The following is a 14281-nucleotide window of genomic DNA, read 5'->3' on the forward strand; positions in this document are numbered from 1 at the left end:
CTGAAGTGTTCACAAAAATTCTTACTGTAGAACTTATGAAAAATGGATGACTTTGAAAATAGTGCATTCTCATTTTCTCAGGCCTTTGCATTCTCATTTACATAGGCCTTTAGCCACAGAATCACAGGTAACAAGAAAATGAAATGTTATTTTATACCAGATTGCTAAATTCTAGATTGTGTTTGAGGCACAGCTATGTGTGTATAGATGTAAAAATTACTTTTTTCCTCAATTTTGAAACCTCAAGCGTACATTCTGTAGGTTTCACTATACTATTCAAATAATCAATCCAGAAGGGAAAATAGGAATATTCAAAATGCAGCACTGGTACCAGATTCCCCTATGAAATTCAGATATGCACTTCTGAATGCTGGTGATGGCACATGCAAAACCTCCTACACTAGGCAGAAGAAACAAATTTTTCTGTTTCCCAGGACAAAGCAGTCTATTCTCCACTACAGTTACAACCCCAGGTGTTTAATTCCAACATTCACATTCTGCTGATGCTACATAAAATGGAGAAAAGTATACCCCTTCTTTGGATTTCATTTCCACACATATGTCCACAACCAGTTAAAGAATTTTCTGGACAACTGGGGAAGAATATTACTATTTTAATCCTGATCAGCTTGTCATTTGGTCCAGTTTCCCTGTTTGCTTTCACTCCTGTAACAACTGAAATACAGGTAGAAAGTACTGCAGGACTGTGTAGCAATATTACAAAAGAGGAACAAAAGTAAGTCAAAAAGGTAGAAATGCAACACTTTTTCCTGCACAGAAACTGAAAGAATGCATCTCCACTGAACTGGAAGAAAAAAGCACACAGAAGTCTGGATCTCCTGTAAAAGTTGCTGAACGTAGCCTTTTCAGTTTCTCTCGGGAAGATTTCTACTTTGGGCAGTATCTCAGCATTTGTGCTTCATGGCAAGCTGAAAAATAAAGAAAAAAATGAATTAAAGAGAGATCATATGTAACAACAGCTATATCGAGCCAGTGTGGCTCATCTGAATCAGACGAGTTTGTAAACTGAATTCTCCAAAGATGCATGAAATCCATAAGTTCTTTGCACACAGATATGCAGTCGTTCCCTTTACTGTGACAGATAGGCAAAGTTTTCCTTGGCTATGCCGAGGAGGCAGGATTGATCTGCTTTCATAGCTGTGTTTCCCAATGTTCCATTATTTTGCTATCTGTGAGGAGGGCTAGAGCAAGACGTAAGAAACAAAGACATGCTCAAAAGAACAGTTATTTAGACTTAATGACCTGGATTGCTAAATACAATCAGAAATTCTAGACAAGTAACTTAAAACACCTGTTCAGAAGCTCAACCACTACATAATGATGAAAAATTAAGGACTGATTGCCTTTCTACCTCTGTGATTACTGATTATTTCTATTTCAAATAATTCAAAAATGGACTTAAAACTGGGAATGAGAGGGAGACGAAAGAGCTAAAGTGAGTTAAATCCTGTATAAAAAGCATAGACTGACTTTGGCAAGCCAAGCAGAGAACTTAGTTTTAGGCTCTGTATAATAAAAAAATTGGTATCTAAAAAATTGGTATCTGGACCTTTAAGAGCACGCTAACAAAGCTGAGATGAGGGAACCCTCTAGGAAGTTCCCTAAAAACCAGAACTGGTAGGGGCAGTTAAAATTTCCTCATTTGCTACCAGCGCAATGCTGCTCAGTAAGCAACTCAAATTTAACTGACACTTTGATACTGAAGGACCTGGTCACAAATATGCCATTTAAAAAAATTATTTGTAGATATATACTGGAAATGCATTCCAACATGAAAGAACTCCAACCAACACTTTTCTTTCTCACCTCAAACAAGATTTTTTTTTTCACAAAAATGTGTCTTTAGCAGGCAAGTCTGACAACAGGTTTTTATTATACAGAATCCTTAAGTCTGAGCTCCTGTGCAGTCATGAAGAAGGGCAAGGGATTTTTTTTTCGGAGGCAAACAAAGAACGTGAAGAAGGTAAGTTCCAGCCCTTACACAACCAAAACCGAACTCTGAAAGCCAAAACAAAAGCGCTCTGTGAGTGCTATTGTTTCTTGTGCAAATTAAGTGGGATTTATTTATTTTTAACAGGTGACTAAGGCGTTTTTTAAAGATCTTAGAAAGAGCATTCCTATGCCATGCATCTTCCGCTGTCTCCATTACATGTTTTACACCTTAAAATAACCTGACGTGTAGCTGAAGGATAATCATAGACTCATTTAGGTTGGAAAAGACCTTTAAGATCATCAGGTCCAAACATTAAACTAGCACTGTCAAGTCCCCCACTAAACCACGTTCCTAAGCACCACATCTACATGACTTTTAAACACCCCCAGGGATGGTGACTCAACCACTTCCCTGGGCAGCCTGTTCCAATGCTTGGTAACTCTTTCAGTGAAGAAATTTTTCCTAATATCCAATCTAAACTTCTCCTGGTGCAACTTGAGGCCATTTCCCTTGTCCTATGGCTTGTTACTTGGGAGAAGAAACAGACCCCCACCTCTCTACAATCTCCTTTCAGATAGCTGTAGAGAATGTTAAGGTCTCCCCTCAGCCTCCTTTTCTCCAGGCTAAACAACCACAGTTCCCTTAGTCACTCTTCAAGACTTATTCTCCAGACCCTTCACCAGCTTCACTGTCCTTCTTTGGACGTGCTCCAGCACCTCAATGTCCTTCTTCTAGTGAGGGGCCCAAAACTGAACACTGTGCTCAGGGTGGGGCCTCACCGGTGCTGAGTACAGGGGGACAATCACTTCCCTAGTCCTGCTGGCCACACTATTCCTGACACAGGCCAGGATATTGTTGGCTTTCTTGGCCACCTGGACACAGTGCCGGCTCATATTCAGCTGGCTGTTGACCAACACCCCCAGGTCCTTCTCCACCAGGCAGCTTTCCAGCCACTCTTCCCCAAGCCTGTAGCGCTGCATGGGGTTGTTGTGACCCAAATGCAGGACCTGGCACTTGGCCTTGTTGAACCTCAGACCATTGGCCTCGGCCTGTCAATCCAGCCTGTGCAAATCACTCTGTAGAGCCATCCTACCCCTCAAGCAGATCAACACTCCTACCTAACATGGTGTTGCCTGCAAACTTACTGAGGGTGCACTCAATCCCCTTGTCCAGATTATTGATAACAACGTTAAATAGAACTGTCCCCAATACTGAGCCCTGGGTCACATCACTTGTGACTGGCCGCCAACTGGATTTAACTCCATTCACCACAACTCGTTGGGTCCAACCATCCAGCCAGGTATTTACCCAGTGAAGTGTATGCCTGTCCAGTCCATGAGCAGCCAGTTTCTCCAGGAGGATGCTGTGGGAAACGATGTCAAAAAGTTTACTAAAGTCTAGGAAGACAAAATCCACAGCCTTACGCTCGTCCACTTGTGAGTCACCTTGTCATAGAAGGAGACCAGGTTAGTCAAGTAGGACCTGCCTTTCATAACCCCATGCTCACTGGGCCTGATCGCCTGGTTGTCCTGTACATGCCACATGACGGCACTCAAGATGATCTGCTCCATGACTCTTGCTGGCACTGAGGCCAGACTCAGACTGACAGGGCTGTAGTTTCCCAGATCCTCCTTCCAGCACTTCTTGTGGATGGGTGTCTTATTTGCTAACTTCCGGTCAACTGGGACCTCCGCGGTTAGCCAGGACTGCTGATAACTGATGGAAAGTGGCTTGGTGAGCACTTCTGCCAGCTCACTCAGTACTTGTGCGTGGATCCCATCCAGCCCAATAGACTTGTGTGTGTCTAAGTGGTGTAGCAGGTTGCTAACCATTTTCTCCTGCATTATGGGGGCTTCATTCTGCTCCCCATCCCTGTCATCCAGCTCAGGGCGCTGGGTACCCGGACAACCGGTCTTACTATTAAAGACTGAGGCAAAGAAGGCATTAAGTACCTTAGCCTTTTCCTCATCCTTGTATGTTTCCTCCCACATCCAATAGAGGATGGAGATTCTCCTTAGTCCTCCTTTTATTGCTAATTTATTTACAGAAAAAAAAAAAATGTTGTCTTTTATGGCGGTAGCCAGTTTAAGTTCTGGATGGACTTTGGCCCTTCTAATTTTTCCCCTGCATAACCTCATGACTTCCTTGTAGTCCTCCTGAGTTGCCTGTCCCTTCTTCCAAAGGCAATAAACTCTTATTTCCTGAGTTCTAGCCAAAGGTCTCTGTTCAGCCAGGTAGGTCTTTTTCCCCACCAGCTTGTCTTTTGACACACAGGGATAGCCTGGTCCTGTGCCTTTAAGAGTTCCTTCTTGAAGAATGTCCAGTCGTCCTGGACTCCTTTGCCCTTCAGGACTGCCTCCCTGGGGATTCTGTCAACCAACCTCATAAGCAGGCTAAAGAATTTTGCCCTCTGGATTTCCAAGGAGGTAGTTCTGCTGACCCCCCTCCTTACTTCTCTGAGAATCAAAAACTATCATTTCATGATCGCTATGCCCAAGATGGCTTCCATATTCACATCACTCACAAATCCTTCTCTGTTTGCGAACAACAGGTCTAGCAGGGCACCCTCCCTAGTTGGCTCCCTCACCAACTGTGTCAGGAAGTTAGCTTCCGCACACTCCAGGAACCTGCTAGACTCTTTCCTCTCTGCTGTATTGTATTTCCAGCAGACATCTGCTAAGTTGAAGTCCTCCATGAGAACAAGAGCTAGTGATTGTGAGACTTCTCCCAGCTGCTTATAGAACATTTCATCTACATCATCATCCTGATTGGGTGGCCCGTAACAGACTCCCACCATGATATCTACCTTGTTGGCACTTCCCCTGATTCTTACCCGTAAATACTCAATCCTATCATTACTGTTGTCAAGCTCTAGACAGTCAAAATACTCCCTAACACACAGGGTTACCCCACTGCGGCTGCTTCCTTGCCTATCCTTTCCGAAGGCTGTATAGCCATTCATTGCAGCACTCCAGTTGTGAAAGTCATCCCACTAGGTTTCTATGATCGCTACTATATCATAGATTTGCAGATGCATAACCGCTTTCAACTCCTCCTTTTTGTTGCCCAAGTAATGTCCCGACAGACAAATTGAGCTGTAAGAGAAATCTGTATCCAGTTATGATACTGCAGTGGTGAAATTAATTATGGGTTGACAATAATTCAAAGTATTTTTACTGTTCTACTGAAGGCAAGTATATAACAACCAAAATGGGAACTTCACTTTGCTGCATAAAGTGTTCACAAATACTAGTAAGTTAAAATTGGTGCCTTTCTCTTCACTGTTGCTGTTTTGCCAGAAAGTTACAAATTTGCTATTTAAGCAAGACTCAGCTGGACCTGCTTTCCTGGTTTCACCAGAGTAATATGTTTTCTTATTTGTACAAACAACATCTAAAATCTGAGTAGCAGCTGCCCCCCAAAGGCTTAACCAGAGGAATATTAATAATAATAATAAACAGTACTGTACTTATTCCTAAATGCTCAAACAAAACCCAAAAAATCCTTTCTTGCAAACCAAAGCACACCACCATAAAACAAGTCTCTCTAACCAAATACATTCCTGGGTGGCTGCCATATGCATTTTTGTGACATAACAGTAGAGGCACTGCAGGACTACTGCACCTCTGTGATATAATTCAAGACTTGGGGCACCAATACAGAAAAATTTGCAAGAAAAAAATATTGTAAACCCCATTTTACTGAATTATCCTTATGATGACAAGTAGTCATTTGCGGTCCTCTAGCAACTAAACTCTTATTTGTTTTCTTCAAACACAAAGATGTTATTTTCTTGTTAAAAAGACAAAACCCAAGTGTTTATTACAAATCCTTAACTATCGTCCACTGAAAGACTGTCACACTCCTGTTTCAGCCAGCTGGTAACTGGGTTGGCTTCAACAGCATATGGCCTCACACTCATCTGGGGAAGACTGGGAATCTGTAGAACTGGACTGGCAGGAAGGTTTCATAAATCTCAGCCCAGCACACAATCCAAATGGAGATTATCCTTTCCTGTTCCGCATCACTTTGACATTTCCTGCAGAAACTGTTCACTTACTGCCACAGAGACATGTAAACTCAAATGACTATGTACAAAATTCTGACTGAGAATTTTTCCATTTGATTAAAAAATAAAATACTTGTATTGTGGATATTTTTAGCTTCTCCAGCATTCCTGTTATGTTTCCCTCCAATTCTTACTTTGAATTATTACAGGATTCTGTAAACTTTCATTTCTAAATATGGTACAACACAGGCTATCAAAGATGGTATTTTTACTACAATACTGCATTCTTTAATTCTAAGATTTTTAAAATAATATTTTCCTAATAGAACATGTTGAAAAGATTTGTTCCTGTTCGCAGCATGTCTTCATCTGGTGGAACTGCTGTTCTGCACATGTGGAAGATGAAAGGGCAACACACGCTAATCAAACCTATCCAAATCTTAATCAAGAGTCATAGCGGCCCAACTATCAGAGGCATTTTTCATTTTTTAGTTCCTTACCAAGCAGCAATCTATGCTTTATTCTACAGCAGCAAACCTTTTGGCCCCTATCCTAGAAGTAGTGGTAGCTGCTGTTTGAGGTTGGTTTTCTAAGTCGTTAGTTAGGCATAGTTATCATCACTGGGGAAGAGTGGTGTTGGAAAGGTGGTGGTGTTAGAAGAGTTCAAGAGCAGGCTCATACCACACTCAGGCCACTAAGCTGAAGCATGCTAATCTAAATGGACCACACAGTACAGGATTATCATAGTAAATATCAAAATAAATTGTTTTGTCACATTTTAAAGACTACATAAGACAGAGGCTTGTATACAACTGCAAGATATCAATCCAGGATTTCTAGTGTTAATACAGTAGCCAGGCATTTTTTGGCAGAAGTTTGATAAAGCCTAGGCTGTGCTAAGCAGCAAAACTATCAAACTTGCATGCTAAAATGGTTGCTCACGTTCAGAAAACTTTTACTTTTTTCTTTGAAAAGCACTCTGTCTACTGTGGATGTGTTACACAGCCACCAAGTCTTATGCTGTGGATGCCTACAATTGGTCACAGAGATGGAAGCTCAGCACTGTTATGCATATGCAGAAGCAACAGGCACAGTACTATCAACACCTTCCACCAAAACCAGGGAATGCCCGCACATTCCCGAGACGGAACAATTCCCCAAAATCCTCATAAATAATATTTCCAGACATAAAAAGATACGTCTTCAGAAACAGTCACAGACCTATGACTGCTTATCAAAGGGGATTAACAGCAATTTCACTACAGTGCTGCACAAAGTATGAGGAATAGTACCAAACAGTAGTGGGAAGATGGATGTGAAGTATGCTTCGGGAAGGTGAATATAGGTAGTTTCAATTCAAGTGGAAATGCAGCAAACCTCAGATCTATGCACAGAAGTTATAAACCAGAAATCTGCCAAGGGAGGAACAGTATCAAGGAAAACAGCAAGCTGTTTGTAACCAGTGACTGACTGCAATTCTTTCTCAAGCTTCCTCCTCTCAAAATAAAGGAATATGTGACTTTAACCTACTGAGAGCCTTATCCCACCAAAATCTTACCTTGTGTGCAGTTTCTGCAAACTGCTGAGCACTGTTTTTCAGCTCCTCTGTCTTTTCTTCTGCTCGACCAAGCCTTTCGCCACGCTCATTCAAAGCCTGACTTGCCTTCTGTACTGCACTTGTCACACTGTCTGCTGCTGAATGGAGTATGCTGTTTCCTGCAATATCAAAAGAAACTATTAGAACACCCAAATATATATATGCTTTGTATTAAATACGATTATTTTCATTTATAATGTTCTAGAGCTGATGTGTTATCTGCTACTTTACCATCTAGTTGCATTTTGAATAATGGGATAAGTTAGTGTTTTCTCACTCAAACCGTATTATTAGCAAATTTAACAAGTACCTTATGGCAACATAATACTTGGGGAATATAAGGAAGCAGTGGACATAGTTATGTATTATTTTTTTTATGTCTTATGTTCATACATCATTTCAGGAAGCTATCCTACTAAATCAATGAAACTGTTCACAAATGCACACAGCTTCTTCACAACACTCATGTTAATACAGACTACGTTTCTTTGGAAATTACACGATTTCCCTAGAGAATAAATGATTGACACCGCAAGACACATCTGTAGGAATTCACCATGTTTTTCCATATCGTAATTATTATAATAATATTTCATTTACAAGCACACTCCAAACACTATTACTACAGTTATTTTATGCTGCTCTGATCTATCCACCTTTGACCCTTCTCCACATGGAGTACCAGCCATGTTTCATGTCACACATTTTATTTAAATCCTGGTATTTAAAGTCCCAAAGTTCAATATCTTCTAAGCCTTCATCTTTACAATCCAAATCAACTTATCAGTGTTTCCATTTCTTCTCTGGCACACAATGTAGTAGTTTCTTCAAGTTTTCAACTGAATTACTCCTCTACACTTAAGTGCTCGCTATTTTCAGTTCTCCTTTCTATAGTGCTTCTCAACAGAAAGGATTATCCTCTTTCTGGAACGAACTGCTGATGAATGTTTATAATAGGAACCACAGTACAAACTGAAAACTCCAGAGAAGTTACAAGTTATCAGTATGAACTGGTACGTATTAAAATACATGTAGGACAAAAATATTCTTTTGTCCTATCCTTGAACCTTTTCAGCAAAAGGAGTAGTAAAAATTCAGCTTTTTGCAATACAGTACTCCCTTGGCGTTTTCCACAAGCTTTAAAACTTAATCTACCTTACAGGGAATTTGTTATCTAGGAATCTGTTGTCTAGACATATACCAAGGCATTGTGAGAGCCAGAAAGCCAATACAGATAGAGTATTATTTAGGCACACTGTTGCTACCAGTTTGCTAAACTACCTCAAACACTGTAATTGCAGAGAGCCTTTTTTCACAGCTTAAAAACCAAATATGAAACACTTAAATGAACTGCGCTGGTAAAGGTATGAAACACACGAAGCTGAAGGGAGTGCTATAGTAAATCTGCTGTTAAAACGAAGTCTGTTGTACAGACACACAAAGCCAAGGGAAAATACACACAAACCTACTTGCTTTTATCCTTTATCTGAAAAGTGTGTCTACTTAAAAAATATTGCCAGGTTAAAAAATAAAACCCAAATATTAATTCGAAGGGTTATTTTTCTATTAGATTCATAAGGAAAAAGGAAGAACAAAGACCCATTCAGACTCATTTTACAGATAATACTCCTTTCCTTAGAAACAGCAAACAAACAATGAAGAGTGAAACTGAAGGTTGCCCCAAGCAGCCTGTGATACAACAGTACAAGCTGCACATGCAGGAACTCTTGAGATTAAAAAATTGCCTTAAAATTTTATTAAACTAAACCACAACTAGTATCAAACTATGGAGATGGGGGAAGGACCCAAGAACCTACACACAGTGACTCACGTATGATGAGTCAATATGAGAAATACCAAGCAAAGAGCAGCTTGGCCTCCTGTATACCAATATTGTTACATTCTTCACATCAGCAATTAAAAATAATGGATGTCTAGGATATGGAACAGCTACAGGTTCAGGTTTTTTTCTGTTGTTGTATGGAACAAAGAGGCTGAATTTAGAAAAGGAAAATAACGATTGGTATTAATGTTGAAGAGATAAATATCTGAGAATACTGCGAGTTGGAATTTGCAGAGACAAATGAAACTTTATGTTTTCAAGTGGTATCTCTTCAGACACTGACGAGTCTGATAGTAAAACTGAACAGTTTAAATATTGCACTGGTTCTTACCTCAAGATTTTTAACTGTTATTTTGTTCATAATTTGCTTGTTTAAAGCCAGTTCTCAGGAGATTATTTTGGCTTCTGTTCAGTCGCTTTTCCAATAAACACATGTACTGGGCAACGCCACACTGGAAATAGTTTCCCTTTTTTGGTGGTGTGATCCAAAGGTTTTAACCGCTTGTATAAATCAGTGCTAGTTTTCTAGGACAGGAGTCTTAAAAGCTCTCAACACTCGATTAACTCTGTTGTTGCTTTACAAGAATACAAAGATTCTGCTGAATTCAAGGGAAGCAGGGTACACAGAGAATTTTATAAAACTAAGCATCTTCTGAGGTCTTAAAATGTACTGGGAAGTAGAAGTTAACACATTGCTGACCTTCTGTCAATGTCAATAGAAAATTGCAGAATAAAAATATTCTGTATTTTATATATCCCTGAAAGTATCAGGCCAAAGATTGGTATCTTTTTCTCTACATTGTTTTCAGCAGAGAAGAACAAACTTGGAAGTTTGGCACAATGACAGTAACTGTTTTTCTCTATAGCTAATACAATATTGTGTTCTCTCCAGGTAAGATCTGCTGTACTTTCCTATGGCCAGTGACTTGCAGAAGCTGCTATACTCAGACTGTTTTGGAATAACTACTTTTGGATAATCTTTTCCAATGGAATGTCACTAAAATAATAAAAAAAAAATCCGCTCCAATCTATGAGCAACACAAACTCATGCATCAGGAGTCTATTGAATTTCATCAGTGTATTTCTAGAGCATGCGTAGGTGGTTGCTGGTATGACTGACTATGCCTTGTCATTATATTAGTATCACTGCAAGAATAGCAACACTTCTACTGGATGCATTGGAGAATCATTCCTATGAACAAATCACCTACAACCTGCAAAATTTTTAAGCAGTTCTTCAGGAGATAACTACTGCGAATTAAGATCTTCAGAGAAGTTTGTTTGATGACTGAACAACAAAACCGCCTGAACTGTACCTACTTAGGTGTAAACTTATGCCAGCCAGCTGCGCCAACCCCCTGAAGAAAAAACTAAAGAAATGTGAGGGTCATCTTTTTCCTAGAGTCTGGAAAGACTGTTTTCCATCTTTGCTTACACAACTGCTGCTAACCACACTGGGTTCGCCCCCCTCCCGCCTCTATGAAGAGTCTGAGGGGATTTCAGGACTTATCTACTAGGTCAGAGACACATGCTCCTCAATGGAAGACTTTCAACAGCTTCACATGCATCATCTGCTCAGGAAAGAGATTTTGTAACACTTGCAAGATGAGATAAACACCACCAAAATATGGGTATGGGTCAGCTGATGTTCTGAGTTGTTTTTAGTAGGAAAGAACTCGGGTTGTTCCCAAGATGTTCAACTTGAAGGGCCTGTGCTATCAAATTTTGCATGGCTATAGGCTTCACTGTAAACAGAAAGAGTTCTGTGCTTATGTTGCTGCTTCTTCTAAGGAAATGGGATTCTCCCATTTTTGGAGCACATATATCTTTCTGTAGCTCTGTAGAACAGATCTCAGCAGCTGAGTCCACAGACTTCTCTTTCAAATAAACATGAAAAGAAAATAAAGCAGCTTACATATTTTGTCATTTTATTAAATAGCTTTTTTTGAAGTCTTTAATAAAGGGCAAACACACAGCTTTTTGTTATCTAAGAGTATTTGCAGACTCACTGAGTAAGTGGAGCAAATATTGTGAGAAAAACTCAGTATAAATATGTATTTCCCCCATGTTAATATAAAGTATTAGATTAATATTAATCTCTAGTATCAACAAGACATGCATGTTTAGGCCAATTGCAGTTTGAAACTAAGTAAATCAAGCTAATTCAGTGGGTTTCTTCAGTTTAATTTTGCTATATATAAAAGCACAGAAACATACTGCTAATTTGTTTTCAGTTACTCAAACAAGTGGCTAACAAGGTCACTTGTAATACAGCATTTCTTCTATAATACTTTTTGTCTTACTATCTGAAGTTGTCTACCCAGAGGAAAGAAACATGCAGGATTTCCAAATTAATCAATAGCTATACAGCTTGGTAATCTGATTTGCTTAGCCAGTTACACATTTTATTTTGAATTTGCTGTAGTGAAATATAAACTATTGGAATTAAACTCCACTCTCCCCTTAGAAAATTCAATTAGTAACCTGTATAATAATATGTAATGTTATTGGGGCCCAAAGGTGCAGAAGTAGCAGAGGGGCAACGGCCCTCAGGTAAGTGCTTTAGACCAGTGATCCCAGCAGTGTTACTTGCTTATGGACATAAAAACTGAAGAAATAACACTTTTCAGGAAGCACCGCAGCTCCTCTCAGACTAATTTTTAAATTTTTGGTTCTTATGATCACAAGCTATATTAGAGGGTCTCACAGCCCATGAAATCGGGTGACATTGCTTTAGGCCTTTTATCATGCACAAGAGAAAAGTACATCCTTAACCCACGACACTAAGTACCTGAAAGATATAGAGATACTATCATCAGTCAGCATGGGAACTGGACTATTTGTTGAAGAAACTAATTGGTCTCTAGAGATACCATTATTTAGTTTGCATGATTTGTTTTATCATACATTCATAAAAGGTTCATCGCATTCTCTATTAGCCACATCAAATGTATTTCAGTTCAATGCAGGGATTTATCTGCGTATTAGTGATAAGACTCTACAGTGACTGATTTGTAAATGCAAACGTTCGCTTTTTAACTGTATATCCATTAATACAGCATTTAGCAAACACCTTCTGAGAATGAAATAAATAAAATTCGCTACGATAATTAAGATCACATGAAAACTTATTTTTCATTTAAAGAAAACAGGTATTTGTTCCCCATTGAACTGCATAAAACTGGACCCATGTCATTGAATGAAGTTTAAAAGAATAATGACCAGTTCAAGTTCGTTAACAAGACCACTTCTATCACAACATAATTATTCTATATGGCTACACATACTATTTACACTCAGATATACTGATGCCACTAAAAATTCAACAGAAGTTTGTAAACACTGAGCATTAACACGAAGAATCACTTTTTTCTCCTTCACTATTTTGTGTTTTGTTAACTACCTGTGCACTCATCACTTAAGAACCAAAACCACTGAACAATTAAAATATCAATATAAAACTAAAGGACTCTAGGGAGAACAGACAGGTGCTTAACAATTAAGAATGAACATATCCTTGTGAAAGAAGAAGGCATCACATAGATGCTTTTTGTAAGCAGGAAAGTGGTCTGAAGGAGGGAAGAGGCTATATAATAGAGCATTATTTCTCTTCCCAAGTTACATCCCTGCTGTTTAACTGCCCTATTTCAACACATCCTAACCAGAACCACACAAATTAAAGAAAATCAAGTAGCATGAAACACTGCAGACCATTAGCTGACCAAAACCTGAAAACAGCACATGAACAGAATGACTTCTGCAGAGAGCACAGGGGATAAAATTTAATCAAATGGAGAAGATGAGGTCTTAAAATAATAAAAAAACCCAAACAAAACAAAGCACCTTAATTACCTTAAGGGTTCAACAGTTCAATACTTTTGTTACTAACAAGCAAGGTGTATTCAAATTTCTCAATGAGGCTTGCAGATTTAGAAAGAGCTGTATTACAAAAAAACAACCCTTTTTATGGTTCTGCAAGGGACTACGATAATCCCTTTTGTGGACAGTTCAGTAGGATAACCTTTCTTGCCACAGTTGGAAGAAGATGGAGGCATTATCTCTGTTGCTAGTGCCCTTTTATTTTAAATAGTGACATTAAACAACACAAGGGGCATTAGAGTAAAAAAAAAAAAAAATGTTTCACTGATGAGATCTCTTGATAATGAGAGGACCTCCTGATCTACTGAGATTTCCTTGTTTTATTCAGTACTCCATAGCAATGTGTCAAGTAAATTATTCATACTTTTGAACAGTGAAACTAATATAAACACCTTTATACACACAGATTATTTTTGTTGACTGAAAAGATAAATGTCCTTACGGATACTAAAAGAAAGCTATCTGCCAAGATGATACGTGAAATAATGTTATCTAAAGCTTTACAAGTATTACTATCAGATCACCTAAGTAAGACCAGAATCGAAGGTGGAGAAAAAGGATCAAAAAAGATTTTCTTGACAGAAAATCTGACAAAGACCAAGAAAAGGAATACAAGCCCTGCATATGAAACCTGTTTCTTAAGAGTGCCTGCACTAGGCATGAAGAGACTGATCTGACCAAATGACTGATTCAAATTTCAAAAAAAATTCCTTTTAACTTATCTTTGCTTCAACTTGTAGGAATTTGTGTCTTACCTTTACTTTGCTCCAAATGTTGTTAATCCTTGGGGGAAGTGGGGTGGTGGATTATGCTGTTACTTTTACTACATTTTAAGTAAATATCTTCTTACAGATAAATCCTGACAAATTAAAATCAGTATTAAATAAAATTTAATGGTGATAGTTAATATTAGTGCTCATATTAATGGTAAATAGTTACAGTCAGGATTATTAACCCAGTATACTAACTACAGACCAAACACACAGAAATTCACACCTT

At 38.8% G+C, this 14281-nt stretch overlaps 1 protein-coding gene across 1 annotated transcript in view; it reads right to left on the bottom strand.

The window, feature by feature from the left end:
* Positions 1 to 236: 236 nt before the first annotated feature.
* The window catches only part of STXBP6 (syntaxin binding protein 6 (amisyn)), an 84672-nt gene continuing 70627 nt past the window's right edge, over positions 237 to 14281 (bottom strand). The window contains exons 4-5 of the mRNA XM_009886928.1: positions 7522 to 7679; positions 237 to 929 (exon numbers count right to left, since the gene is read on the bottom strand). Coding sequence (XP_009885230.1) covers positions 906 to 929; positions 7522 to 7679 — 182 coding nt within the window. The 3' untranslated portion in view covers positions 237 to 905. The remainder of the gene's footprint in view (positions 930 to 7521; positions 7680 to 14281) is intronic.

Source organism: Charadrius vociferus, unplaced genomic scaffold, assembly GCF_000708025.1.
Source record: "Charadrius vociferus isolate BGI_N301 unplaced genomic scaffold, ASM70802v2 scaffold14, whole genome shotgun sequence".
Taxonomy (NCBI): Eukaryota; Metazoa; Chordata; class Aves; order Charadriiformes; family Charadriidae; genus Charadrius; species Charadrius vociferus.